Raw genomic sequence first — 24,591 nt, forward strand, 5'->3', positions numbered from 1 at the left:
CAAGGTGGCGCGGGCTGGCGACAAACGATGAGTGATGGAAGGGAGTGCAAGTGTAGATGGCACATAGGGATGAAAGATTTTTCGGGGGGGGGGGGGGGGGACGGGCAGGCCTTGATGGTCAGGGAGCCCGCGCGCGTCGCTCTCGTGGCGCGCACTAACTGCTCCTTCCCTCTGTCGCGCAGGCGCCCGCCAAGCCCTCCCGCAAGGCGAAGGCGGCCAAGAAGGCGCCGACCGGCGGCAAGGCCAAGGTGCCCTGCGCGCCCTCTGCACCCCACATGCGGCAGAGGCGGGCTGGCGCGGGGGGTTGCTCTCGCAACGGCTGCCTGTGGCTCGCCCGGCGATGCTCCGCGCCGCCCTATCCGGCCCGCCCCGAGCGTCGACCGCCGCCACGTCCGCAGGCGGGCGGCGAGCGCAAGAAGAAGCGGGTCTCGACCCGCGGCGCCTCTGCGAGCATCACCCCCGGCGGCCGCGGCTTCGTGTGCATCAACCCCGACTGCGACGAGGCGAGTCTTGCCTCCGCCCTCTGGCCTCCTCCCCCCTCTCCACCCTAACCCACGCCTCCGCCCTCGCCGCCGCCAACCCTCACTCCGCCTCACCCCCTCGCCGCCTCCTCACCCCGCCGCCTCTGCGCGCGCCCCTCTCCCTCCACCGCCGCCTCCCTCCCCGCCTTCAGTTCCGCGATACGGCGGAGGGGATCTTCGAGCACATCGAGCGCGCCCATCCCGGGCTCGAGCCGCGCCGCGAGGTCCGCAACGGCAACGAGGCGCCGCGCGTAGTAGAGTAGCCGCCGCCCTCACTCGCCGTCCGCGCAGAGGGCCCCGCCCCGCCCCGCAGCGCACGCCGCGGAGCGAACCGAGCCTCGTGCCGGTCGCCTCGTCGCCAGCGCACGCCCACGCCCCCCCTCGCCGCCTGGCCGCAGGTCAAGTGCCTCTTTGACGGCTGCGCGAAGCCGTGGACCAAGTGCACCCTCTCCAGCAGCGGCACTATCAACCTCCAGGGGGTGCAGCGGCACGAGGCGCTCCACTCCATCGGCGACCCGCCACGCAAGGGCTTCGTGTGCCCAAGCTGCGACTCGCTGCACGACACGGCTGACGCGGCGTGGGCGTGCGCAGCGACGCACGGCGTCGAGCACGACAACAAGCGCTGCCTGTGGGATGGCTGCGGCGAGAGCTTCCGCTCGCCGTCGGCCTACAAGGAGCACGAGCCCAAGCACACGGGCATCTGGCCCTACCACTGCCCGACCTGCGGCGAGGGGCGGCTCTCGAAGACCAAGGCGGACGGCCACTGCGTGATCGGCGCCGCCTGCGTCTGCGGCTGGGCGTCGTACGCCGACCGCGGCAAGAGTGCGCTGCTCCCCCCTCCCCCACTCTGTCTCTCAAACCACGCTCGCCACCCACCCTCCTCTCTCACGTCCCACACCCTTGCTCGCTCGCAGGCAACAACGAGAAGGAGCTCGCCACGCACCTCAAGCGCTGCCGGGCGGAGGGCGGGCTCGCGACCAAGGACACCCTGGCCGTCGGCCAGGTCAAGCGCCGCAAGCTCAACGAGGCGGAGTGAGCGCGCCAACGTCTCTGGCCGGCGAGGCGTGTGGCGGCGGCGGGCGGGCGGCGTGGCTGCGGCGTGGCCGCGCGACGGAGTGAGCGGAGGTGTGGCGGCTCGGCGGCGGCGGCGACGCGAGCTGCCTCGAGCGCTCGGCCGCGGCGGCGGCGCCTCTCGAGGCGCGGCTGCGGCGTCGAGGCGAGAGAGAGTCGAGAGAGAGAGCAGACCAGAGCGAGCCCTTGCGCTTGGCGAGGGGCGGGGGAGCGGCGAGAACCTGAGGCCTTCGATGGCTGTGTGTACGACTCGCCGCCCGCGCCTCCGAACCACGTCTGCGGGAGGGGAGTGCGGCGGGGCTGGGGACGTGCGATCCGAGGCCTCGGCGCACTTGTGTTGTGCTCCTCCTCGCTGCGCACAGGGTGTGAAGCAGACTGTTGAGCCGGAGGTGTGCTTGTGTGCTGCGGAGAGTCGGGCCTTTGGCCGTGTCCTTTGTACGATATTACTTCTATGGTGGGGTTGGGTCGCTTCTAGTACTGCGCTGAAATAGAGTCGACTGCGCGCCTTTTTACGTGACTACGCAGCGAGGCCGATGCACGGCCCGCCCACACACCGGCCACACACACATCCGCCACAGACGCACACACGCCGCACGGCGACAGACCCACACGCTGTGCGCCAGACAGACGGGTCGCCTCTCTGCCGGTGTGTCGCGCGCCACGACCGCGCCTCCACACGACCGGCCACCTACCACCCCACCCGCCAGCAGCCGCTCTCCGCATCTCACAGCCTCTCGCGCCCACCGCCGGCCAACAGACTCGACCTCGCCCACGAAGGCGGTCGTGCCCGCCTCGTGGGCCCGGATCTGCTCGAGCTCGAGCGCCCGGCCGGGAAGAAGGACGCGTCTAGCCCGCCCACGAGGGCCGAACTGACCAGTACGCGGAGCTGCGGCGGCTCTCAAAGTGCGGCGTAGCCTCTGGCGGCAGCTCGTGAGCCTGGCTATGTGCGGGCGGCGGCGTAAAGGTCGTCCGCCATGTGCTGCCGCCGCCCGCAGCGGGCCGCATGTCGCCCTGCCGATCTCGATGCTCGCCGCCGCCCGACAGCGGCGTGCTTGTCACGGCGACACTCCGGCCGACAACAGCAGCACCAACCGGCTCTGGGCTCCGCGAGCGGCTCGTCACCCTGCAGGTTGGTACGGCGTCAGCAAGGCAGCCGCGTCGGTGCAAAGGCGGCGTCGCCGCCGCGGTGTGATCGGGTCGGGGGTGGCAACGCGCTGCTGGCCTCGGCGCCAGCCTTGTTGGGCTGCGGTGGCTGCCTTCGCACTGGGATTGCGGCGAGAGCTTTCACGCTGCGCGTGCGCCGGCGTGGCTGCGTGCGCAGCACGCGCGGTCTGATGATTTGCTCGCCAATGGACGTGACACCGGCGCGCCTCCGTGGCAGCAACGTAGGCGCGAAGCGGTCACGAGTGACAGCACGATTGAGCAGGCACTCGGTTTGCGGCTTCGGCACGATGTGGGCCGGCCGGCGCCGTGGCACGCCCGGCGAATACAGCTAGCATTCGCCGCCACCGTAAGCTGAGGCTTGCGGCTCCCGGTATGGAGTGTGCATCGCGTCGAAAGAGCGGAGCCGTTGGTGTTCGGGTGTGGCCGGTAGCGTCGCTGTGTCGAGCCCGGGGCAAAGCACGATCCCCGAGGTCTCGAGGTCTCGGTTGGAGCAGAGCGTCGGCGAGACCTCGAAAGAGCAATTTCTCCCGAAAAAGAAATACCCGTTTGCAATAAGCCGCTCAGATCCGGCGCTGAGCTCGCCGGCGTCTCAAACTCGCCGCGGCCTCCCGCACCCACCCGACGAGCACCATGCTCTACACTCTCCTCGCGATGCAGTGCATCACCGCCTCCGCCTTTGTCGCCGTGCCGATGGCCGCCCAGCACCGCCGCGCGCAGATCGTGCTGCAGCACGGCGGAAAGGGCTTCGGCGGTGGCGAGGCCACGCGCGACCCCGAGCCGACGGTCTACGATCCCAACGACCCCAAGGGCAAGCAGCAGGCGATCCACAAGGCCGAGTCATTCGCCGAGTACCTCGCCAAGCGCAGCGCCGGGTGAAGCCTCTCCCGCGCCGTCCCGCTCGCGTCTCTCTCCCTCCTCCGTCTCCCTGCCCTCTCTGACCGCCGCTCTCGCGCTCTCCCGTGGCAGCGGCGGCGCCGGCCCGACCGCGACGATGAGCGCCGCCTCCTCCGTCTCTGCGGCGCCGGTCGGCGGCGCGGGCTACAGCGGCAAGCACAACGGGCCGAGCTCGGCGCTCGACATCGGCTCGGAGCTGCTAAACTGGCGGCCGGACGACCCGCTGGCGAGGCTAGGCAAGGTGGTCGGCACGCTGGGGCCGGCGACCATGACCGCCGAGATGATCGAGAAGCTCATCCAGTCCGGCCTGGACATCTTTCGCCTCAACTCGTCGCACCGGCGCCTGACGCCATCTCCCCACATCTCCCCACATCTCCCCGTATCTCCCCGTATCTCCCCGTATCTCCCCGCGCCCTCCCCGCTACGCCCCTCGCCTCACAGCGGCACCTCGCCCCCTCGGCCGCAGGCAAGGCGGCGACTTCGAGCGGATCGTTCCCATCATCCGCGCCGCCGCCGCCAAGCTCGGCCGCGAAGTCTACATCCTCGGAGACCTGCAAGGCCCCAAGTTCCGGTGCGGCACCGTGCAGGGAGAGGCGGTCGAGCTGGTCGTCGGCGCGCGGAGATACCACGAGATACCACGAGATACCACGAGATACCACGAGATTCCACGAGATTCCACGAGATTCCACGAGATTCCACGAGATTCCACGAGAGAGCGGCGGGACCCGCCACCTCTCTGTAGAGATTCTCCGAGATTCTCGGAGATTCTCCCGCTCAGCCGAGATGCCCCCGAGATCAGGCGAGACGGTCGAGATGGCGCTCATGCAGAGCGACGCCGACCTCACCGTCCCCGGCCGGATCACCCTCGCCGACACGACGGAGCAGAACGCGATGCTGCGCGGGCTTGAGGTGGGGGGGGCGTGGGGGGGCGTGCGCAGCGACGAGGGTGGTCCGTCTTGAGGATTTGGTTTCTGAGCCGTGAGGTTGGGATGGACGTGCTGCTCAACGACGGCTTCCTCGCGATGAAGGCCGTTCGAGATCAGCCGAGATCAGTCGAGATCGGCCGAGATCAGTCGAGATCAGCCGGCGACGGCCTTCCCTGTGGCTAGCTTGCAGCGCCACAGCGCTCAACCGGACCCCTCCTCACCCCCCGCCCCTCTCCCCCCCTCCTACCCCCGCAGGTGACGGAGCGCGTCTCGCCCGACACCGTCCGCTGCCAGATCACAATCGGCGGCTAGTTAATTGACAGTTAATTAACAGCTCACCGTTAATGAATTAGGTCCGCTGCCAGATCACAATCGGAGGGCCGCTCAAGTCCCGCAAGGGTATCAACGTGCCTGACCTGCAGATCGACTGTACACTACCCCTCACCGCCGAGGGAACTGCAATCGTCCGGGACGCGTCCATGACACGTCCCCCGAGGCACCTCCCATAGGCGCCGCCCTCACCGCCAAGGACCGCGACGACGCCGCGTGCGGAACCGTCGCCGAGGGCGCCGCCTCCGAAGTCGCCCTCTCCCGACGGCTCGCCGCGAACTCGCGCTGCAGGTACTTGATCGACAAGGTGGACTACATGGCTGTCTCGTTCGTGCAAAAGGGCGGCGACATCCAGGAGCTATGGGGAGATATGGGGGAGGTATGGGGGAGATCTGACATGCAAAAGGGCGGCGACATCCAGGAGCTATGGGGAGATATGGGGGAGGTATGGGGAGATCTGATATGCAAAAGGGCGGCGACATCCAGGAGCTATGGGGAGATATGGGGGAGGTATGGGGGAGATCTGACATGCAAAAGGGCGGCGACATCCAGGAGCGAGTCGTCCTCGTCTCGGGGCACTCTCGGGGCACTCTCGGGCGAATCTCGGGCGAATCTCGGGCGAATCTCTGGCACTCCAGGAGCCGATCGTCATCATATCTCCCCATATCTCCCCGTATCTCCCCAGGAGCTGATCGACATCATGGACGCAAAGGGAATGCCCAAGGAGCAGCGCCCCCTCATCATCCCAGATCTCCCCCATATCTCCCCATATTTCCATATCTTCCCAGGAGCAGCGCCCCCTCATCATCCCAGATCTCCCCCATATCTCCCCCATATCTTCCCCATATCTCCCCATATCTCCCCAGGAGCAGCGCCCCCTCATCATCCCAAAGATCGAGAAGCCGGCGGCCCTCAAGAACATTGACGAGATCCTCGCCCTCTCCGACGGGCTGATGGTGGCGCGCGGCGACCTCGGCACCGCCGCCCCCCTCGCCCGCGGCGCGCCGACCGTGCCGCCGAGTCTCCTGAGCGGCGAGTGGTGTGGTCGTCTCTAGGCGTCGAGCTATGGGGAGATGTGGGGGAGATATGGGGAGATATGGGGAGATATGGTGCTCGTCTCTAGGCGTTGAGCTCGGCCTGGAGCGCGTCCCCTTCGCCCAAAAGTTCCTCATCAAGAAAGCAAACGAGGCGAACAAGTTTTGCATCACCGCGACGCAGATGATGGAGTCGATGATCGACGCGCCCGTGCCAACGCGCGCCGAGGTCAGCGACGTGCTCAAGAAGTCTCCCCATATCTCCCCCTATCTCCCCCTACATCCCCATATCTCCCGCCAGGTCAGCGACGTCGCGAACGCAATCTTCGACGGCAGCGACGCGGTGATGCTCTCCGGCGCGTGGTCTATTTCTTTTTTCAGCGCGTGTTTCTTTTTTATAGGCAGCGACGCGGTGATGCTCTCCGGGGAGTGCGCCGTCGGCAAGTTCCCTTGCGAGACGGTCGAGGCGATGGGGCGCACCATCTCCGCCGCCGAGCACCACGTGCGCGTCATGTCGCCCGGCTTCTGAGGCGGCACGCGGCACTTGCGCTGAACACGCCGCGCGGTGCGTGGCGACCGCGTCCGGATCGGACCGACTTGCGACCTGACACTTGCAGCTGTACACACATGACTCCATGACGCGCTGCGCGCGTGCGCGAGGGGCGGTCTCCGACGGAGGGGCCCCGCTGGCACTCTCCCTGTCGTTGATTACTGCGGAGATAAGCGAGTCGCACCGAGAGAGACCCTGTCGAGACGAGCTGCGCGAGCAGACTCCAGAGTCCCCACTCACTCCAGAAGTGTGCACCGCTCCCCCTCTCGAAAGCGAAAAGAGCGGGAAATCAGATTCAGAATAACAGGCGTTGCACATAGCAACGACAACCTTGGCTTTCTCGACACTCTCTGCACCACTGCAGACACACATGTTCATGCGCGGCTCGATAGGAACGCGTTTTGACCCTCATGTGTCATGACTGTATATAGAGTGTAGTCTGTCTGTACAAGCGGGCGTTGTAGCTTCAAGCTACAACGCCCGCTACGCGCTACCTCCAGCTCCACTTTGACGAGACGTGCCCGGCCCTCCGCAGCCTTCCCACGACGAGGCCGCCCAGCTCGCCGACTCTGCCGCCGCGCAAGTACCGACCGGCGAGGGCGGTCGCGGCGTCGAAGCTGCCCTGCTCGTGTGCACGGCGCAGCCACAACTCGGCGCCGCTCGCCCCCTCCCCGCCCCCTCCGTCGGCGCCGCTGAGCAGCAGCAGCCCGAGCTGCGCCTGCGCCGCTGGGTGCCCCATCTCCGCCGCTCCGCCGAGCCACTCTGCGGCGAGGTCCGCGTCTTTGGCGGCGGAGAGAGTGCCGTGCAAATAGTTCATCCCCAACGCAAATAGCACCTGCGCGGCGGAGGGCGGCGGGAAGAAAGGGGCGCGTGCTTGTAGGAATGTGGCGCGGGTGCGAGGCAGCTGAAGGCTCTTCTGCGGCCCGCGCCTCCGGACAGGGGCAGAGTGTCTACTCCTACTCCTGCTCCTCGCTACTCCCACTCATGCGGCCCGCACGCCTCCGGGTCTGCCCGCTGCTCCGCCGCCCGCCGCAGCCACGACAGCGCCTCCTCCGCCCTCTCGCGGCGAGCGCACAGGACGGCCAGCCCGACCTATATCTCCCCATATCTCCCCATATCTCCCTATGTCTCCCTATATCTCCCCACAGGACGGCCAGCCCGACCATCGCGCGGTAGAAACCCTGCCCGGCGCTCTCCTTGAGCCACCGCTCCGCGCCCGCCTCGTCCGGCTCCGCGCCTGCACGGAGCCAAGTCTAGGATCATGGAAGGCACATAGAAGGTTCACGGAAGTGTCCTGGCTCCGCGCCTATGCGACGCGAGTCGTGGCGACGGCCGTGCGGCGGGCGTGGAGCAAGGCTCCGGCCTCGTGCGAGTAGCGGTGCCGGGCAGCCCCCGGCCCTCGAGCAGCATGCCCGCCTAATTGACTATTGACGAACTATTAACTATTCATCAAGCCCCCGTCCCTCGAGCCGCATGCCCGCCTGGTGAAGAGAGACGCGGCATCGAGGAGGGTGTGTGTGTGCAGGAGCAGGCGCCTGCTGCTGCTGCTGCTGCTGCTGCTGCTGCTGCTGCTGCTGCGGCTGCTGCTCTGGCCTCGCACCAGGTCGTTTTGCGCCATGAAGTGGCCCGCCTCTGCCGCCTCCCGCATGCCGCGGAGCGAGCCGCGCGGGTCGTCGACGCGCCGACTCTTGGCCAGGTTGTAGAGCGCGTCGACGCTGCCTGCTCACAGCACAGACGCGCAGTCTCGCGCTCAGCTCTGCGTCTGAGGGGCACTCTAATCTCTATCTCTCCCCACCTCTCCCCACCTCTCCCCACCTCTCCCCACCTCTCCCCACCTCTCTCCATCTCTCCCCACCTCTCCCCACCTCTCCCCACCTCTCCCCACCTCTCCCCATCTCTCCCCACCTCTCCCCATCTCTCCCCATATCTCCCCATATCTCCCCATCTCTGCGTCTGAGGGGCACTCTGCAGCGGCGAGCGTTTGCCGTTGGCGGCGGCGCGCTCGTACCACGGCCGGCTCTTGTCCTTGCACGCGGCTGCAGAGTCGGCGAACCAGAGGATGAGGGAGCAGCGCGTGCCAGAGCTCACCTGGGGAGATATGGGGAGATATGGGGAGATATGGGGAGATATGGGGGGAGCAGCGCGTGCCGGAGCTCACCTGGCCGCGGCGGCGACGCGCGCGGAGGAGGGAGGAGGCGACGGCGGAGCTCAGAGGTGCAGGCTGAGCCTCGTTCGGAGGTTCGGAGTGGCATAGCGGTGCAGTGGCAACGAGGTGTGGAGTGCAGAGGTGCGGAGCGGCACGGAGGTGAACAGAGTGGCTCAGAGGTGCATGCGCCAACGCGCGGAGAACGGCACCTCGACACCATGCTGCAGGGAGAGGTGGGGAGAGGTGGGGAGAGATGGGGAGAGATGGGGAGAGATGGGGAGAGATGGGGAGAGATGGGGAGAGATGGGGAGAGATGGGGAGAGATGGGGAGAGATGGGGAGAGATGGGGAGAGATGGGGAGAGATGGGGAGAGATGGGGAGAGATGGGGAGAGATGGGGAGAGATGGGGAGAGATGGGGAGCTCACCTCGACCCCGTGCTGCAGGTCAAACGAGTGCGCGATCACCTCCCCCGCCTCGAGCCGCACGGGCAGCCGCGAGGAGACGTGAGCCCCAGGCTGGACGTAGAAGCCGCCCTCGAAGCCGTCGGGCGGCGAGACCTCAAACACGGCAGTCACGAGCGCGTCGGCGTCAAAGTGCGCCGGGTGGACCCGCCTGCGCCCGTCCTCGTAGTACCGCACGAGTGCCTCGCACAGCACCAGCTCGGAGCCTAATTAACTATTAATCAACTATTCATGATTAATTCAGTCTCGCACAGCACCAGCTCGGAGCCGCCGCCCTGGTCGCAGAGCGGCGAACGGCGCAGCAGAGGCAGCAGCCGCTCCTCGACCGTCTCGGCAAGGAGCGCCGCGAGGCCGTCATGGGTGAAGCGACCTTCCCGCGCCCAGCGCAGCTCAAAGGTGGGCGCGCCGTCGACGCTGTCCGCGTCGCGGTCAAAGCTCAGCCGCGGGATGAGCGCCCACACCGCCTCGCGAACCTCTGGCGGCACGATCCCGTGCGCCCGGAGCAACACCGCGCCCTCGCCCATCTTTTGCCACAGCTTTGGCACGCGCGTCCACGAGGCGCCACCCGAGTCGAGCGGCTGCCAGTCGAGCGCGTGCAAAGCCGCGCTGCAGTACGAGCGGCGGCGGCGGAGGCCGTCGGCCGCCTCGAGCTGGAGCCGGACCGCGGCGAGGCCGGGTGACCGCGCAAGGTGCAACGGGCCGCGCACCGCTCGCAGCGATGCGGGTCGCAGCAACGGGCAGGTCATCAGAGGCGGCTCAGAGGCGGTGGAGAGGCAGCGAGCGGGCTGGCGGCGGCTGGGAGGCTTGTCGGCGGCGGAATTGAAGAATTTTAGCCGTGAACTCCCTCGCACAACACTGGGCACGGGACTGGCGCGCACTGGCACTAACACAGGTACACCACGGGAGCCGCCTAAGCGACTCCTGCGAGGGTGGCGAGGCACTTAGCTCCGTGCACCCGCCCACCCCCGCCACAATTGAAGAAAAAAAGGTTCCTCTTTTCCGCGCCCCCCCCGCAAGGCGCGCGATACAAAAAAGCTATTCCGAACTCGGGCGGCTAGCGCAGCACACACCTCTCCTTAAAATCCCTGTGTGGTGGCGGCGTGCCGTCCTCCCATCCCTCCCTTGGGTTGTCTGTTTTCGTTCTTTAAAAAACTCGAAAAAATCGGCGCCTGCGGCGGGCCGGGGGACCCCATCTCCCCCCCTCTAGGGCCCCCGCGCCCCCCCAGAGGAACAGGATGCGTACTCTTTTGACAAAGGGTGTGGCGGTTAAGGGGTCCGGCCTAGCACAAGGCGAGATTCGGATTTGTTTGAGCCAAGTGCCAACTCGTTCCTCGCCTTCGAATCAGTCTCGATGGCCTCTCACCTTTTCTTTCGAGAATTGGTCCACCTCATCGCATGGAGGCCTCTCATGCGAATCTTACCGCCTTACGGGCAACCCGAACTCCCACACACGCCAATACACGCGCTTCCGGCGCCCTGCATGACCCTCTCCACGCACACCGCGTGAAAACTGCACGTACGTCCCCGCGCGCACGCAAACACGCGCAGCGCCATTTCAGAGCTGTGCCATGTGCGTCTGCTCTGTGCTGGCACCCCATGGCTGTCCCGAGCCGCCCGCACCAGCCACGCGCCTCTCGCACCACCAGAGCCCGGCGCACGACCACTCACGCCGCGACGCGCGCGCCGCAGTGCACCTCTCACTGCAGTCTGCGCCCACTGCACAGGCGCCTGCACCTTCTTCAGGCACCATGCCGCACCGGAGCGCGACGCGCCCGGCAGGACGCTTCACCGCGAGGCGCGCGCGGCGGCACGCCGCGCGCGCAGGCCACCGAGCACGCGCTCCGTTACCCAAGCAGGGCTGCTGTGCAGACTGCATGCAGCCTGCACAACAGCCCTGTTCTGAACCATTCAGCCCGCGTGCTCCGCTGCGCCCCTGCCGCCTCGCGTCCTGCACTGCACGAGGCGCGCGCGTGGCACGCTGCGCGCGCGTGGCACGCTGCGCGCGCGCTCCGCCATATCCGTTCAGTTTGCTGTCCAGTCTGACTGCACACAGCACACAGCACAAGGAACCCGAGGTACATGTGCACGCCGCGCAGTCCCCGCACAGCGATGCAGCCCGCACCCCGCGACAGCCCTACGTAGAGCCAGCCTGCCTCACGTCGAGCCCGCGCATGCCGCACGCAGTACTGCTACTTGTGCGCACTGTATTAACCTCCGGTATTTCTTGTTTGCCACAAAAAGAAAACAAAAAAGTCAAAGACTTCGCCGCGCCTCCTCGAGCAACGCCCCGACACCTTCGACCCCACCGAAAAAGTAGGGAGAGTGCGCGCCACTAAAAATATTCTGCCGAAATTCTTACGACAAACGGCCTGTCCCAAAAAGAATTCCAAGAAAGAAAAACACGGAACCCCTATGGAGAACGCCGAGGCTTTTTTTGCTGACAGGAAAGAAAAAACACCGCGGGGACCCACTTCCCCCCTCCCCCCCCGAGGTTCAGAAAATAAAAGAAAAACAGCCGAACCCCAGTAGGTATAACGCCGAGTGCCAGACCACCAGGGGGCAAGTGTGTGTAGCACCTTCGACCCCGAAATGAAGGTCGCCACGCAAAACCGGGCGCTAGGAGAGGTGAACTGAAGGCTGAGACAACGGAGGCCGAGCCTGAGTGGGCGCCCGCGCGCCCCCACGCAGGCAAGCCTCTGTCCTTCGGCCCACTCCGGCGATCGTCCGTGGGCGGCCGCGGACAACATGGTGCCTAATCAATTCCCCCAACACCCGACCCCACTCTAGGGACAGCAGCGCGCTTCTCATCCCGGAGAGGGAAGGAGGGGGGGGGGGGGGGGGGGAGATCAGAGAGCCAAGCACGGGAGTACCCCCGATGGACGCGAGTAGGGGGGAAAGCGAGACGAGAGATTCAAGGCGAACTTCATCACCCGTCCAGGAGCCCCGCATTAGGTAGCGACCCCAGGTTCAGAGCTAGGCTTCCCGACAGGGCAGGGAACCCCCAGCGCGCAGGCGGGGCCCACGGTAGCCTCGTGCAGTACGCGATACCGAGAGCTGGGGGAGAGGCGCGCCAAGCCAAGGGGGACAAGTGACGGGGGGGGGAGAGTAGTGTCTTTCGCAGGTAAAACGCAATTTTTTTTTCTCGATGGCCTCTCTCCGATCAGGTCTCCCACCTGCGTGTGCTGCGACCTGACCGCCCTGCCTCTGGGCTGCGCGCACCTTGAAATATTTGAGCTACGAGAAGCGAGAGTGATTTCACAGCAACACTGAGAAGGTCAGACGCCTTCAGAGTTTGGGGTGACCCCGTCCAAGGCAAGAACTGTGGCTCCGACGACACGCTCGTTCGTGGGTAAACCATGACCTCGCTACGCATCTCGATCCCTCTCTTCCCCGAGCAAGCTGCACCCTCGCAGCCCCATCCAAGAGCGCCTCGAGTCGGCCCTCCCCAACCGCCCGTCCCTGGCCGAGCTCCACGAAGCGCAGCAAAAGGCCGAGGCGCAAAAGACCGAGGCGCGCCGAGCCGCTCGACATGTATGACAACAGATGGCGCTAAGAGGTTCTCTTTCCCCTCCCAGACTGGGGAGGCTCAGACGAGCTCGATGCCGCGCTCCTCGCACGCGGCCACCAGCTCGGGCTGCTCCTCATTGTCCACGTAGAGCGTCTACAAGCGAGGGGAGGATGAGCATACTCAGGGCGGGGAGGGCGTGTGGCAAAGAGGGGGCGTCTCGCGCCTTCAAGCTCGGGGCGCCCCCCTCCTTGAGGGCGGCGGCTAGCGCCTTGCAGCCCTCATCGCCAATCTGGTTGCCGTTGAGCAAGAGCTTCTCGAGCCGCGGTGCTGCCCCCTTCTTGCCGAGGACGGCGGCCAGCGCCGTGCAGCCCTCGTCGCCAATCTTGTTGCCGTAGAGCCCGAGCGTCTCGAGCCGCGGCGCTGCCCCGCTCGCGAGGACCTCCGCCAGCTGCCCCGCCTCCGCGTCGCCCCAGCCGAGGCTGAAGTAGTCCAGCTCGGTCGACTTGCCAAACTGCTCCTCGAAGGCGGCCTTGTACAGCATACTCACGAGCGGCTTGTCACCCTTGCCGTTGGTGAAGCTCTTCGTCTCCAGCTCCGCCGCGAACCGAGACGGATGCAGCGGAGGGCGCCGTCCGCCGTCCTTGGAGCAGTCGTCTCGGAGTTCAAAGTAGTGGTACTCCATGTCGTCGCGCATCCGGCCGAGGTCGAGCGAGAGGGCGCTGGACTTGGTCAGGCTCGCCCAGCTGCTCTCGGTGTAGCACCAGCCGCGATCAAAGTACTTGGCCACGTTGGTGCCCTCGGGCTGGTCCTCCGTCTTGTGGCCGTCTGGGAAGGAGGTCAGCCGCAGCACGAATGTGTACGGGTGGGAGTAGAGCGTGCCGAGGCAGTCCAGCCCCTGCCTGAAGAGTGCCTCCTCCGCCTCGGTGCGCATGATGCCGTTGGCCGGGTCGGGGTGCTGGTGCAGCGAGCCATAGTCCCAAAAGACGCCGAGCCGCGGGTAGATGGTTTTGCGCTCTGTCCCAATTTCGATACTGCTGCCGGCTTTAATGAAACGTTGCAGGCGAGGAACGCGGATGGCGCCGCTAAGCAGGGCCTTGAGCGCCTTTGCGATGCGGCTGAGGTTGGCTCCGTCCGGGTCGGGGTGGTCCTTCGTCAGCCACGGGTAGGAGAGCGCAGCGACGGGAAGGCTAGTATGGCTGATTGTTGTCTCGACGAGGTCGCTGAGGGAGAGGAAGGCTTCTTTGGGCAGCGCCTGGCGGTGAGTGAGGACGCCGCTCGCCTCGGCGTGGCCAATGATCCACTGCGCGTCAAGGAGGGCGACGGCACTGCTCGCGAGGACCGGCTCCAGGTCACCGCCGCCGAGCTCGCGCCACTTCTCCAGCTTCTCCTCGGTCACGCCGAGTTCGGCGGCGGATGGGAGGGCAGCGGCCAGCTCTGCTGGAGCAGGAGGGGCGACGATTGCCTGGGCTCCAGTGTCCTCAGGTCCCTGCCTCTGGTGGGTCGCCTCACCGCTCGACGCCCGCTCGCAGTCAGCCGCCGCCCTGGAGGCCACAACGACCTCGCGAAAGTACTCTACGCCGAAGGAGTATATGTCGGCCGGATTAGCGCGAAGCACTTCCCGCGTGAAGGCCTTCAGCACCGACGGGAGCTCCTTTGGCAAAGAGAACGTTGTTGCTGGAGGAGCCATATCCGTTTTCGTAACGTCATGCTATGTTGTGGAAAACTCGTAAAAAGGAACTCGCGTGTCTAGCGCATCACACACCTCTCCTTAAAATCCCTGTGTGGTGGCGGCGTGCCGTCCTCCCATCCCTCCCTTGGGCTGTCTGTCTTCGTTCTTTCTTTCTTTTTCGGGCGGGGCGGGGTGCGCACTGTCCCTTCCCTGGAGATGATTGCTCTATTATTATTATTCGCTCGCGGCGCCGCGGGAGACATGGCCGCGGATGCGGCTGCCGGCTCGCACTCGCTCGGCGGGCCTCTCCAAGTCGCAAGTGCTCCAAGTGCGCGGGGCCAATCGCACTCCAAGTTGCGGTCCAAGTGCTCCCAAGCCGTTCTCGAGAAGCCGTTTGTGCCGCGTCCCGTGCCCCTGAGTTCATTTTAAACACCCAAAGCCTCAAAACAAGTGTCACGCCGGCGCCCATGTAGAGCCCCACCTTGCACGTCTCGCCCGTCTCCCGCAGCTACACGCCCGTCACATGCAGCCGGCCGTCGCGCGAGGCGTGTAGTGGAGGCCAGCGAGCTGAACGCGCTTTCACGGCCGCCGACTGCGCATTCATGCCCCCTCCTCACTGCCCTAGACCCCACGCCTCGATCTTCTTGGGCAGCAGCTGGTTCGACAGGTCGTCGCCGTGGCCTAGGCAGCCGCGCACGCCCTTTCCCCAGGCGAAGACGGCGTCATCGGCGGTGAGGGCGAGGCTGTGCCTTGGTCCAGCCGACACAGCGACGACACACCGGCCAGCCAAGGCCTCGACCTTCTTGGGCAGCAGCTGGTTCTGATCGTCGCCGTGGCCCAACCTGCCGTCGCCTCCATTGCCCCAGCTCCAGACGGCACCGTCGGCGGTGATGGCGAGGCTGTGCTGGGATCCAGCCACCACAGCGGCGACGTGCCGCCCAGCAAAGGCCTCGATCTTCTTGGGCAGCAGCTGGCGCTGCTCGTCGCCGTGGCCCAGCCGGCCATCTCCCCCGCAGCCCCAGCTCCAGACGGCGCCGTCGGCGGTGATTGCGAAGCTGTGCGAGAGTCCTGCCGAAACAGCGACGACGCGCTGATCAGCAAAGGCCTCGACCTTCTTGGGCAGCAGCTGGTTCTGCTCGTCGCCGTGGCCCAGCTTGCCAAAGCCTCCATGGCCCCAGCTCCAGACAGCGCCGTCGGCGGTGATTGCGAGACTGTGAGCATCTCCAGCCGACACGGCGACGACGCGCTGGCCAGCGAAGGCCTCGACCTTCTTCGGCAGCAGCTGGTTCTGCTCGTCGCCGTGGCCCAGCTTGCCAAAGCCTCCATGGCCCCAGCTCCAGACGGCACCGTCGGCGGTGAGGGCGAGGCTGTGCCCGCCTGCAGCCGACACAGCGACGATACGCTGGCCGGCAAAGGCCTCGATCTTCTTGGGCAGCAGCTGGTCCTGCTTGTCACCGTGGCCCAACTTGCCAAAGCCTCCCCAGCCCCAGCTCCAGACGGCCCCGTTGGCGGTGATGGCGAGGCTGTGCTCAACTCCAGCCGACACGCTCACGACGCGCTCACCCAGCGTCGACGGGATGCGGGTCGGCGTGTTCAGCCGCGTCACACCCTCGCCGTGGCCGAGCAGTCCCGGCAGCCTCAGCCGTGCCGCACGACGAGAGCCGCCCCTCGCCGTCGATGAAGAGGCTGTGCCGACGGCCTGCCGCAAGCCTCACCGGCGGGTTGATCTCGCGCAGCAGCGCGGCGAAGCACAGCCACTGCACGGCGCAGCTCTCGCCCTCTGGCTGCGCCGGCAGCTCGAAGCCGCGCTCTTGCGCCCACAAGCGGATGCCCTCCGCCGCGAGCGAGGCGTGGAAGAGGACAGAGACGGCCGCGACGCGAGCGATGTCGAGGGGTTCGCAGCGAGAGAGGGCGCGCGCGAGGAGCTCCGTGGGGAGGTCGAGGAGGCGGGTGGGCGGCGGCGTGTCTGGCGAGGGCGCGGCGGTTGCGGCGGGGGCGAGGCGGCGCGAGCGGCGGCGCGGCGGGGCAGACATCGCGAGGAAAAGAAATCAAGCTGGGGAAAGAAATTATCCATCTTACCGACTGCACTCTTCGGAACAGAGGAGGAAGTGACAAGGGAGAGAACGACGAGAGTGGGACGGCCGCGAGGTGGCATGAAGGTTGCAGCGAGAAGCGGCGAGAGACTGCGAAAAGAGATAGGAAGAGGCAGACTCCCTAGGGTGGGCGACGGCTAGCGCATCACACACCTCTCCTTAAAATCCCTGTGTGGTGGCGGCGTGCCGTCCTCCCATCCCTCCCTTGGGTTGTCTGTTTTCTTTCTTTCTTTCTTTTTCGGAACAAACCCTTAGATGTGCCGGTTGGTCGTCCACGCCTCGTCAGAAGCGAGAGGGGGGCGGGCCGAGACCGCCACGGCGCCCCCCTTGGAGATCGCCCAGTCCTACGATCCTCCGAATGCGCCGCTGGGTACCGCAGTCGGCACCGCAGACAGGAGGTCGACCGCGGGCACATCAGTGAGCTTGTAGCCTGACGGCGACTTCGCTTCGGGGACGACCCCGACAAAGAAGGGGTGTGGCATGGCCGAGGTGAGCCACGAGTCCCACTGGCGTATCGGCAGCCGCTTGAAGATCACGGCGTTCAGACCAGACTCGTCCTCTTTCAGAGCCTTGTCGCGCGCGGCCGTCGACTCCATCGCCGCTAGACCGCTTGCGCCGCGCGCCGCCTCGTCGACGTACACAGACGCGGACACGACAATCCCCGATGAGTCGTGGTTCCACTCGAGATCGCCGACGGCGACCGGGAAGGAGGCGAGGAGCCGCGCCTCGCCGGGTCCCGTGGCAGGCGTGATCCAAACTGCGGTGCCGTTCGTCTTATCGCCACCGCGGTCAGAGACGAAAGCGATGTGCTTGCCGCAAGGCGAGAACTGCGGGCAGATCGGCGAGCCACAGTTGCGCATCAAACTTTTTCGTCGACCAGTCGTACTGGCGGACCTCGAAGCAGGCGAGGCTGCCGTCCGGCGAGATCGCCGTGGCGCCAACGCGAGCCATGTCCACCAGACGGCTCCCGTCGAGCACCGTCGGGCCCTCCGTCAGCGGCGTTGGCGCTGGCTTCGACGGCGACGGCCGGGAGGGGAGGAGGGTTCGTGGCGGGACGACGAGAGAGCGGGCAGCGTGGGCGAACGACATGAGAAGCGCCGACTTGAACAGGCCGCGTCGAAGCATCACTGAGCACAGGCTGCGAGTGTCGACTCGGTGCCGTGGGGGCGATTTCTCTTTTTACAAGAAAGAAAAAGAATTTGTTCGTCCGATCATCCTGCAGTAGTAGGTAGGTAGAAAGGTGAAGAACAGCCAGGCTCGGACTGGACACCAACGCGGTATGGGTGGACGCGAGACAGATGATGACGACACGCACGAACGACACACAGACACAAACAAGCTCACAAGACACACATGCAGTAAATGTGTAACCGTATTCACCTCGAGACCTAGAGAGAATATGCGTTTCAGTCGCCCGACGGGCCCAGGGTTCCATATGCCGCCGCGACGCCTGTTGCTCACGGACCCCGCCGCGCCCGCGCGCCACTCCCACCATGCGATGCGCTCGCTTGCCGCCCGAGGCAGCGCTGCGCCCCCTCGGCCTCGCACCGCCTGCCCCCTCCCGCTCGCAGGCCGATAAAAGGATGACGCAGTTCTGTTGCCTTCTGCTCGTCCTCGCCTTGGGCAGCGCCAACAGCCAAGGGCTCCAAGCCGCTCGTCCTGGCCGTGGCAACTTGTTCGCTGCGGCTCCAACAAGTTCGCAAGGCACTGCTGGCGGTGTGGCCTCGGGGGATGATATCCACAACGCCATGGGCTACAACACAACGGCCTCGGGGGATTACAGTACCGCCATGGGCTACAGCACGACGGCCTCGGGGACATTCAGCACCGCCATGGGCGCCTTCACGACGGCCTCGGGGGAATACAGCACCGCCATGGGCTACAGCACGACGGCCTCGGAGATGTTCAGCACCGCCATGGGCGAGGGCACGAAGGCCTCGGGGTATCAGAGCACCGCCATGGGCATGCTCACGACAGCCTCGGGGGAATACAGTACCACAATGACCTTCAACACGACGGCCTCGGGGGGATACAGCACCGCCATGGGCAACCAATCGACGGCCTCGGGGACATACAGCACCGCCATGGGCAGTTACACAACGGCCTCGGGGGATTACAGCACCGCCATGGGCTGCAACACGACGGCCTCGGTGGAATACAGCACCGCCATGGGCGCCTTCACGAAGGCCTCGGGGTGGTCCAGCACCGCCATGGGCGAATTTACGACGGCCTCGGGGGATTACAGCACCGCCATGGGCGGCTACACGACGGCAGAAAGCTTGGCGGAGACAGTTGTGGGGCAGTACAACGCTCTCGGCGGCTCTCCCTCTACGACCTCCTGGGTTACCGCTGACGCCGCATTTCGAGTGGGCATTGGCACTGACGACTTGAACCGCAAGGATGCGCTCACGGTGTACAAGAACGGCACCGTCGTCATCAGCGGCGACCTGGTTGTCGCTGGCTCTACCGTTGCGTCAAACCCAGGTCGCCGCCTTGCTGCCCTCGAGGCTAGCGCTGAGAAGCAGCAGCAGCTCAAGGCTGAGATCAAGGAGCAGCTCAAGGCTGAGCACGAGCAGCTCAAGGCTGAGCACGAGCAGCTCAAGGCTGAGCACGAGGAGCTCAAGGACCAGCTGGCTGAGTTCAAGGAGGAGTTGACGCAGCTTGCCGTCACGCTCGCAAAGAAGTGAGTTGAACCCTTGCTGCGGGCTGCGGCCTGCGGCTGGGGCAGACGAGGAAAAGAAGGCTCGTTTTTTTCTTTTTTCCTGCACCCCTCTCATTCGATGGCGGAACCATTCGATGCCGGCAAGTGGTCATCGCTCTGCCCCTGCTCTTTACGCTCTCCGGGCCGCTCCTGATTCACACGATGTCCCGCCAGCAGCAGCTCCTCCGCGCGCCACTCCTCGACAGCGATGCTGTCGTGGTGCCGGGCTCACGTCAGAGTGCACTTGCGACCGGCTCTTGCTGGACGATCAGCCACAAGGGCGCCGCATACGCTGCGTGGCGCTATGTGGCGCTGCTCGGCACGGTGGCGACGCTCATGGCCGTGCCGCTGCAACTCGCCTTCTTTGACGGGTCGCCGCCGCTCGCCGCCGCCAGCCACGCTGCCGACCTCTTCTTCTCGTTGGACGTGCTCGTATCGCTCGTCCTGACGTACGAGCGAGCCACTACTGGCGAGGTCGTGTCGCAGCCTAGTGCGGTTGCGCGGCGCTATTGCCGGAAGTGGCTGCTTCTCGACCTGCTGGCGGCAGCGCCGGTCGACTCGCTGACTTCGATCAGACTGCTGGCCTACCTGCGTTTCCTCCGCGCGCGCCGCCTCTCTGCGCTCTTCTGGCAGCTCGAGCTCGACGAGCGGCTCTCGTACGGAGGCCTCCTCGCGATCAAGTTCACGCTCCTGCTGCTGCTCGACGCGCACGTCGGCGGCTGCACGATCTGGTACCTCGCCGCGCCGGGCGAGGAGATGTTTGAGCACGGCCTCGGCGACGCGCAGGGCTGGGGCCAGCAGTGGGTGCTCGCGATATACTGGGCGGTCACGACCCTCTGCACCGTCGGGGGCGTAATTAATAATTAAAAGTCAATTAATAGTTCATTAGGCGGTCACGACCCTCTGCACCGTCGGGTACGGAGACTACTCGCCAGAGACCACGGGCGAGCGTCTGTTTGCCACGGCCTACATGCTCGCCAACCTCGCACTCACCGCGTGGATCATCGGCACCGTCGCCATGCTCGCGACGCGGGGCGACGGGGAGCGGGCCGCGTACCGGCGCGACCTGCTGATGCTAGGCAGGTACGTGCGCAGCACGGGCCTGCCCCCGCCGCTGCGCCGCAGCATGAAGGCGTACCTGTGGCTGCAGCACGTCTCTGGCACCGTCGACGCCTCCGCCTTCGAGCGCAAGCTCCCCTCCTTCCTCACGAAGAAGGCGCGCAACACGAGGCACCTCCCGCTGCTCTCGCGCGTCCCCCTGCTGGCCGCGGCGGGCGAGGGCGACGACGCGCGCTTCGTCGCGGCGCTGGCTGCTCGCGCGGAGGAGCTGATGCTCATGAGCGGCTTGCGCGTCTTCGAGCCGGGCGACCTGGCGCAGGACTTGTGGGTGGTTGTGGACGGCGGAGCGGAGGTGGTGGTGGAGGGCGTGGCTGTGCACGTCTGCGGCGCCGGATCCGTGCTCGGAGCAGAGTCTGGCCTCCTAGACACTTCCTAGACACTTCCTAGACACTTCCGGATCCGTGCTCGGAGCAGAGTCTGGCCCGTGTCAGGAGCAGAGGTGACGCCGAGTGGCCTTCCAGCTGTACCAGTCCCGCTGCTACACCATAGGTCCTTCTTCTCGGGCCTCGCGATGCCGTGGGAGATTGCGATCACCAGCCTCACGCGCGCGCTCAAGCTGACCGACGCCGACCGCGACGCCCTCCTCGAGGCCTTCCCGGCGCAGGGCCGCCGCATCCTCGCGCGCCTCATCTCGCGCGCCGAGGCGTGGGGGCAGAGCGCCGCGGAGCAGGCCGCCACGCCCCCTCCGCCGTCGCCTCCGCGGCGGCGGCGCTGGTCGAGCGGGCGGAGCCGCTCCGGCTCCGACGCGGCGGTGGAGCGCGCCGCCGCAGAGAGCGCCGCCGTCTCTGCATTCGGCGAGCGGTGCGGCGCCCTGGCGGCGGCGCTGCGCGGCCAAAAGGCCAAGCGCGAGCGAGCGCTGTCGACGACTCTTTGCGACCTCGCCGCAAAGAATCTGCTGCTGCCGGTGCAGCGGCTCCTGCTGACGGTCGACGCGTCGTCGGTGCCGCCCGACTACGACGGCAGGTGCCGCCGTATCATTTTGCGCACCACCCGTCCGCACGCGCCCCCTTTTTGAGTGAGCGGCGGTCCTAACCGCACCCCTGCACGAACGGCAGGACCGCGATGCACCTCGCCGCAGCGCAGGGGCACGTGGACATGGTGGAGCTGCTCGCCGGCGAGGGGTGCGACGTCTCGCCGGTCGATAGGTTCGGGCGGACCCCGCTCCACGAGGCTGCGATCAACCGGCACGGAGGCTGCGTCGAGGCGCTGAAGCGCTTGGGCGCGACGCTGCGCCTGCCGGAGCACGAGGAGGCGTCGCTGCTTTGCAACGCGGCTGCAACGTCTGACGCCGGCCTGCTGGCCTCCCTCCTCGCCGCCGGCGCCCTCCCCTCCGCGTGCGATTACGACGGCCGTACGGCGCTTCACATCGCTGCGTGCGCTGGCTCGCCGGTGCTGGCAGGCACACTTTTGAGGTCGTTGCGCCGCCCGATTGGCTCGCTCAAGGATCGGTGGGGGCACACGCCCGAGGACGAGGCGAGGCGGCGAGGGTTTAAAACCGTGTTGGAGGTGCTGAGAGGGACACGCGCCGATGGTAAAGTAGCAAGGTAAATAAAAGGGGCGACAGCCGAAAAAGTTATAAAAAACGCCGCGCAGCTAGTAGGACTTTTCCAGGCGGTGGAGCCGCACGGGCGTACAGTATGTGGACTGCGCAGGGCCGCCGCGTCGTCTCGCTCACGCACACCGACTCTAACTTTTGTTCCATGCACAACGAGGTCGCCGTCCTCTCAGGGCGCGTAGTCCGCTAGTCACGGGACGGTGTGAGTGTGAGCCGACGGCCCGACGGTGGCGGGCGGCGCAAGCGCTGCGCTCTTCAGCATGCGTTCGCCTCTTCCCACTCCCGGATCATCCGGCGCAGCGTGTGGTTGGGGGCGAGGAAGGTGTGCACGAGCGCCTCGCCCGTCATCGGGCTCGTCGACTTGGTCGCGAGCCAGCGCTCGATCGCCGACCGCTCGTACGAATGCCCGTCCGCCGCCATCACCGGGTCACTCATGAGCTCGGTCGTGATCGGGCAGATGAAGTCGGCCGGCGGCTCCTCCTCCCTCGGAGCCGGCGCCTCTGCGGCCGAGGACGGCCCTTGCGCCTCCGCCGCCCGCCTCCCCTCCCCCAGCCTCGCGCTCTCCTCGAGCGCCGCCGCCAGCTCCGCCTCCTCCGCCGCCGCCACCGCCTCCTCCGCCGCCTCCTCTGCCGGCGCCTCGGCCTCTTGCGACGGCCCAGCGCCGCCCCCTCCGCCCTGCTTCTTCTTCTTGCCCCTCTTCTTGGCCGTCTTCTTCTCCTCGGGGCACTTCCCCGCCTCCTCCTCCGCCAGCAGCGCCGCCGCAGCCTCCTCGGCCGCCCTCTCGGCCTCCACCCTCTCTGCCGCCGCCCTCTCGGCCACTGCCCTCGCCACCCTCGCCTCAATCTCCGCTCTCTTCGCCTCCCTCGCCGCCGCCACAAGTGCGCGCTCGCACTCGCCGTGGCCCTCCTCCTTTGCCAGCTGCAGCGCCGTCTTGCCGCTCGCATCGCACGCCGCTGTGTCTGCGCCCGCCCGCAGCAGGCAGAGCACGATGGCGGGGTGGCCATGGTAGCACGCGATGTGCAGCGGCGTGACGCCACTGTCCTTGGCTCGGTTGACTGCCGCGTCGGCGCCGAGTAGCAGCCGAACGCACTCGAGGTCGCCCTTCTGGCACGCAATGTACAGCGGCGTGGCGCCGTCGTCCCTGGCTTGGTTGACCGCCGCGCTAGCCTCGAGAAGCAGCCGAACGCACTCGAGGTGGCCCTTCTGGCACGCAATGTACAGCGGCGTGGTGCCGTCGCCCCTGGCTTGGTCGATCGCCGCGCTAGCCTCGAGGAGCAGCCGGAGGACGTCGACGTGGTCCTTCTCGCACGCAATGTACAGCGGTGTGACGCCGTATTCCGTGGCTTGGTCGACCGCCGCGCCCGCCCCGAGGAGCAGCCGGGCGATCTCGAGGTAGCCGCTCCAGCACGCGACGTACAGCGGCGAGAAGCCGCCTTCCGTGGCCTGGTTCACCGCCGCGTCGCTGGCCCCGAGGAGCAGCCGGGCGCACTCGAGGCGGCCCTTCTCGCACGCGACGTACAGCGGCGTGGCGCCGTCGTCCTTGGCTTGGTTGACCGCCGCGCTGGCGCCGAGGAGCAGCCGCACGCACTCGAGCTGGCCGTTCTGGCACGCGATGGACAGCGGCGTGGCACCGTTGTTCTTGGCTTGGTCGACCGCCGCGCTGGCCTCGAGGAGCAGCTGGGCGCACTCAAGGTGGCCCTTCTGGCAAGCGATGGCCAGCGCGGTGGAGCCGCCGCCGGTCGTCGCCCCCACGCTCGCGCCGCTCTCGAGCAGCAGCCGCACGGCGTCGGCCTGCCCGCACCAAGCGGCGTAGACCAGCAGCGTGAAGTGGTTCTGGGCCTCGAGCCGCGCGTCGAGCAGGGCCGTGAGCGCCGGGCCGCGCGTCCGCCCGGAGAGGAGGGCGCGCAGCGAGGCCAGGTCGCCCTTGGCCAGCTCGGCGAGCAAGGTCGGGCTGATGGCGCCGCTCATGGGCTCCACTGGGCAGGAAAGATATGCGCTACCTCAAGTATCGTAGTCTTTGTTAGTATCGAGGTCTCGTGAGTTTTGGCACTGATAAATTCGCGGCGTTCGCGGCGAGCCGAGCCAGGCCACGGCGCTCGGCCTGCTGAGAGAAGACCTTCCCCGACGGCAGTGACAATTTACCCGACATCAATCGTCGACGGCAAGCTCGAGAACTGCGCCTCCAAAGTCGCCCAGATTCGCCTCTCGCGGCGCGCTGAGTTAGTATCGCCGGTGCGCCAGCCGGCTCTGCTCCACAGCAGGGCATGCCTGACTGGCTCCTGCTAGCCGTGCGTCCTGGTGGCATCCATTGCCAGCTCAGGTAGCATCAGGAGGTCGCCTCGCGCACAACTCGGCGCCGCACAGCACCGCTCCGCGTTACTACCGAGTTAGTATCGTCGACCCACAGAGACTGCTCTTCTGTAGGTGGAGCCGACAAACGCCGGCCGGGTCGGCCCCGCCGCCCCCATCGCCGCCGCCGGGGCGGCGGCGGCCTCGGCGGGCCATCCGGCGCGCCGCGCGCCCGACGGGGAGGTGTTCACCACTCCTGGCTCCTCACCCCGCCACGCCTTCGTGCAGACGCCGTGGCACCCGCCTCAGGCGCCGCTCGGACTCGGTTGACGGCCGCCCAAGTGCTTGGCTCGTGCCCAGCCGACCGGCAGGCGATGCCCACTCGCTGCTAGGCTAATCCCGGGCTGTCAAGCGGCGGTGTGGTGCCGTGAAGGGCAGCGGTGCCAAAACTACGACTATTAGTACCGTGCGGGGGCAGTGCATTTAATTCTGTCAAAAATCGAAATGTGCTCCGTGGGACGTATTGGGCTAGGATCATACGTCCGGGAGGCCCCCCATG

General features: G+C 66.7%; 6 protein-coding genes across 6 annotated transcripts in view; 3 read left to right on the forward strand and 3 right to left on the reverse strand.

Moving 5' to 3' along the window:
- The window catches only part of EMIHUDRAFT_221241 (hypothetical protein), a gene marked incomplete at both ends in the record, with an annotated part of 7,203 nt that extends 5,646 nt beyond the window's left edge, over positions 1 to 1,557 (forward strand). The window contains 4 exons of the mRNA XM_005756793.1: positions 183 to 248; positions 399 to 476; positions 920 to 1,343; positions 1,436 to 1,557. Coding sequence (XP_005756850.1) covers positions 183 to 248; positions 399 to 476; positions 920 to 1,343; positions 1,436 to 1,557 — 690 coding nt within the window. The remainder of the gene's footprint in view (positions 1 to 182; positions 249 to 398; positions 477 to 919; positions 1,344 to 1,435) is intronic.
- Positions 1,558 to 3,328: 1,771 nt separating this feature from the next.
- EMIHUDRAFT_439215 (hypothetical protein) lies at positions 3,329 to 6,937 on the forward strand. Its single transcript, XM_005756794.1, has 14 exons — positions 3,329 to 3,628; positions 3,723 to 3,989; positions 4,117 to 4,262; positions 4,450 to 4,559; positions 4,634 to 4,678; positions 4,832 to 4,858; positions 4,930 to 5,005; positions 5,086 to 5,122; positions 5,198 to 5,261; positions 5,592 to 5,630; positions 5,773 to 5,881; positions 6,030 to 6,169; positions 6,242 to 6,272; positions 6,342 to 6,937. Exons 1-14 carry the CDS (start codon positions 3,387 to 3,389, stop codon positions 6,467 to 6,469), a joined length of 1,461 nt encoding a protein of 486 aa, XP_005756851.1. The 5' UTR covers positions 3,329 to 3,386; the 3' UTR covers positions 6,470 to 6,937.
- A 43-nt stretch (positions 6,938 to 6,980) lies between these two features.
- EMIHUDRAFT_107792 (hypothetical protein) lies at positions 6,981 to 9,844 on the reverse strand (the record flags this gene model as incomplete). The annotated part of the gene is made up of 5 exons (XM_005756795.1): positions 6,981 to 7,325; positions 8,091 to 8,209; positions 8,455 to 8,578; positions 9,063 to 9,281; positions 9,356 to 9,844. The coding sequence occupies 5 exons, from the start codon at positions 9,842 to 9,844 to the stop codon at positions 6,981 to 6,983; spliced, it is 1,296 nt and encodes a 431-aa protein (XP_005756852.1).
- A 6,868-nt stretch (positions 9,845 to 16,712) lies between these two features.
- Positions 16,713 to 17,457, reverse strand: EMIHUDRAFT_107794 (hypothetical protein; the record flags this gene model as incomplete). The annotated part of the gene is made up of 2 exons (XM_005756796.1): positions 16,713 to 17,195; positions 17,263 to 17,457. The coding sequence occupies 2 exons, from the start codon at positions 17,455 to 17,457 to the stop codon at positions 16,713 to 16,715; spliced, it is 678 nt and encodes a 225-aa protein (XP_005756853.1).
- Positions 17,458 to 17,861: 404 nt separating this feature from the next.
- Positions 17,862 to 19,055, forward strand: EMIHUDRAFT_221248 (hypothetical protein; the record flags this gene model as incomplete). Its single annotated transcript, XM_005756797.1, has 2 exons — positions 17,862 to 18,043; positions 18,881 to 19,055. The coding sequence occupies 2 exons, from the start codon at positions 17,862 to 17,864 to the stop codon at positions 19,053 to 19,055; spliced, it is 357 nt and encodes a 118-aa protein (XP_005756854.1).
- Positions 19,056 to 21,998: 2,943 nt separating this feature from the next.
- EMIHUDRAFT_69213 (hypothetical protein) lies at positions 21,999 to 22,220 on the reverse strand (the record flags this gene model as incomplete). Its single annotated transcript, XM_005756798.1, has 1 exon — positions 21,999 to 22,220. A coding segment is annotated over one exon (222 nt), but the record flags the coding sequence as incomplete, so codon positions are not given.
- Positions 22,221 to 24,591: the final 2,371 nt, after the last annotated feature.

The sequence above is a fragment of the Emiliania huxleyi genome (assembly GCF_000372725.1).
Source record: "Emiliania huxleyi CCMP1516 unplaced genomic scaffold EMIHUscaffold_95, whole genome shotgun sequence".
Classification (NCBI taxonomy): domain Eukaryota; phylum Haptophyta; order Isochrysidales; family Noelaerhabdaceae; genus Emiliania; species Emiliania huxleyi.

Coding starts and splice junctions, on each gene's coding strand:
- EMIHUDRAFT_439215 (XM_005756794.1), top strand. CDS start 3,387: ATGCTCTACACTCTCCTCGCGATGCAGTGCATCACCGCCTCCGCCTTT. Junction 5,006..5,085: donor GCCTGACCTGCAGATCGACT/GTACACTACCCC, acceptor CACCTCCCATAG/GCGCCGCCCTCACCGCCAAG. Junction 5,262..5,591: donor AAAAGGGCGGCGACATCCAG/GAGCTATGGGGA, acceptor GTATCTCCCCAG/GAGCTGATCGACATCATGGA.